This window comes from Cornus florida, unplaced genomic scaffold (assembly GCF_030987335.1).
Source record: "Cornus florida cultivar Cherokee Brave unplaced genomic scaffold, ASM3098733v1 CherokeeBrave_3.0.0_Hap2_Chr04, whole genome shotgun sequence".
NCBI classification, from domain to species: Eukaryota; Viridiplantae; Streptophyta; class Magnoliopsida; order Cornales; family Cornaceae; genus Cornus; species Cornus florida.
In genome coordinates this window covers 86003356-86005692 of record NW_026775574.1, presented here as the reverse complement: position 1 = coordinate 86005692, position 2337 = coordinate 86003356, and the positions used below count along the sequence as shown (strand labels likewise).

Sequence of the window (2337 nt, the reverse complement as noted above, 5' to 3'; positions counted from 1 at the left end):
CTGCACTACCCTTTTTTTCATAGGTCACAAGGTACTCTATATGCATCAATTCAGGAAATTAGGTAATCAAAATTGTTTATCAGATGAAAGCTAAATAATTGTGTAGACAATTGTATGACCCATTGAGTCCAACTAATTTTTTATTTTATTTTTTCTTTCTTTTTTGAGATTATGGATGGGTACTTCACTCGAAAGTCTACCACTACTCTTGGCATATATATACTCACACTTGTAAAATTACGTGTCAAATAAGCGCAAGAAAATCCTCTCGACATTAAGCCTAGGGTTGAGAGTCAAACGAAAGATTTTTGCTTCACGAGGCATTGTTGTTGTCAACATCCATCGTTTAAGTCTAGGTCTCATGTTCGACCTAAGGAGAAGTATTACCTTACCAGTTGAGCTATACACCCTTGCAAGACTTACGGTGATGTTTTTAGAGCCCAAAAAAATGATATAATTCGATCCTTATTAAATTATTGATCTTGAAATTAGGAGAGTTTGATCAAATATTTCACCAAAGTGAACCATTTTCACTAGAGCTTCAAATGTTCAATCTAGCTGCAATAAAAAGAAAGTAACAAAGGGAATGAAAGACTATATCACTTTTACAATGCATGCACATACACAAGCTATTGCAGTTGGTTATGCATCACAAATGTCACTTTTGACTTGAACTATGAAAATATTGTCAACTTGTTCTATATATAAAAAAAAAAAAAAAAAAAAAACATTTGCTAGATACATTCTCATCACTTATCGAGATCAGATCCAGAGAGAGAGAGAGAGAGAGAGAGAGCTGTAGACAAGAATCCAAGATGGAGATGCCTCTAGATTGGGGAATTATTGGGCATGGAAGTGATCCAAATATGTCCAGTTCAATAATGCCCACTTAGTCAGGCCCAGCTGTAACTAACTTCCTTCCAACCTCTCCCTGTGGTCCATCCACCTCCTCCCATGTGATTGCTTCCTCTTTCTCACCACACTCCAAATTGAGCCAATATCAATTGTCTCATTTACCTTGTCCTATTTCTCTTGGCTTTAATATGATACATCCACTACTCTAGGTATCATCCTCTTATTCAACTTTCCAAGCATATAGAAACAGGCAAAACTCAGATGACCCACCTGCATTTAATCCATCTAGTACTGAACCAGAACTCCCTGTCTGAGATGACAATGGAGTGGACTTGGACGACGACGACGACAACAATGGTGATGATGCTGTTGATTTGGATGAGGCATATGTGGATGCCAAAGTTGGCTTAATAATGAACAATGCGTGCCTTAGACCAGGACTAAAGAGCCAGTCATGGACATCCCAATACACTTCTATTTTCACTTTCTTGAAATGAATGCATTCATTACCTCTAAACTTCCATTGAAGGTGTTTGACATGAATCACCAAATGCCCATCAAGCCTTATCTCCATTTCTGGATCCACCCCACCAAAACAATTGCTATTAGCACTCATCTCCCCATTATTGTTGCTTCTGTTCTTGCACTCGATTGACACCTCATGAAACCTACCTTTCTCATGAAACTTCACTTTTGTGAAGAACTTCGTCTTGCCAAATATGTGTTCCTTCTTCGAAACCAAAATGGGATCGATAAGACCTGGCCTAGAACCGGACTTTTTATACGCCTCGTTCTTTAGATCTCCTAGTAGCAGCACAACTTCTCCATCACAAACCACTGCAACATAGTAGCCTGAGCTTGGCTCAGTTTCGCCGTTGAATTTTGCAGCTTTGAGGTCCCAAAAGATGTCAATAGGCTTCCCGTCCACTTCTAAGCGCTTTGAGCCTTGTTTCTTCCAAAAGCACCATGGTTTCAGCTGAACCTTACATGTATACTGGCTTTCACCGGCCGGTCCTTCTACTGACACGGCTAGGATGTGGAGCAGCGAATTCTTACGCCATGTAACAGTGATCAAGCGACACTGGCCTGCGATTTTTGTCCGGTAAACGGACATGAAAGCACTATGACCTGGCCTGGTCACAGCAGCAGGGTCATCATTCGGCTTCTCACCGGATGAGAAACAAGCAGGGAGACCAATTTGGTCTTGCATCATACTTGAAAAATTGATTGGTGTTCAGAGGAAGAATTAGGGCAACTAGAGATGATATAAATGAACTGGACTGAGTATGTTAACAATATAAGACAGGGAGATAGTGAGAGATCATGGTCATAACATGTTGTATATGACTATATGTTACAGATGTTGCCAGAGAGGTTTTCTTGGCAGCATATATTAATGTAACATAGATAAGAAATATTTCCAAACTGGCACACATAGATGGCATATGATGAGTGAGAGTGAGTGAAGAACTACCATTTTAT

General features: G+C 39.7%; 1 protein-coding gene across 1 annotated transcript; it reads right to left on the bottom strand.

Moving 5' to 3' along the window:
- Window positions 1-546: 546 nt before the first annotated feature.
- On the bottom strand, window positions 547-2337 carry LOC132303783 (uncharacterized). Its single transcript, XM_059801208.1, has one exon. It carries the CDS (start codon window positions 2066-2068, stop codon window positions 1076-1078), a length of 993 nt encoding a protein of 330 aa, XP_059657191.1. The 5' UTR covers window positions 2069-2337; the 3' UTR covers window positions 547-1075.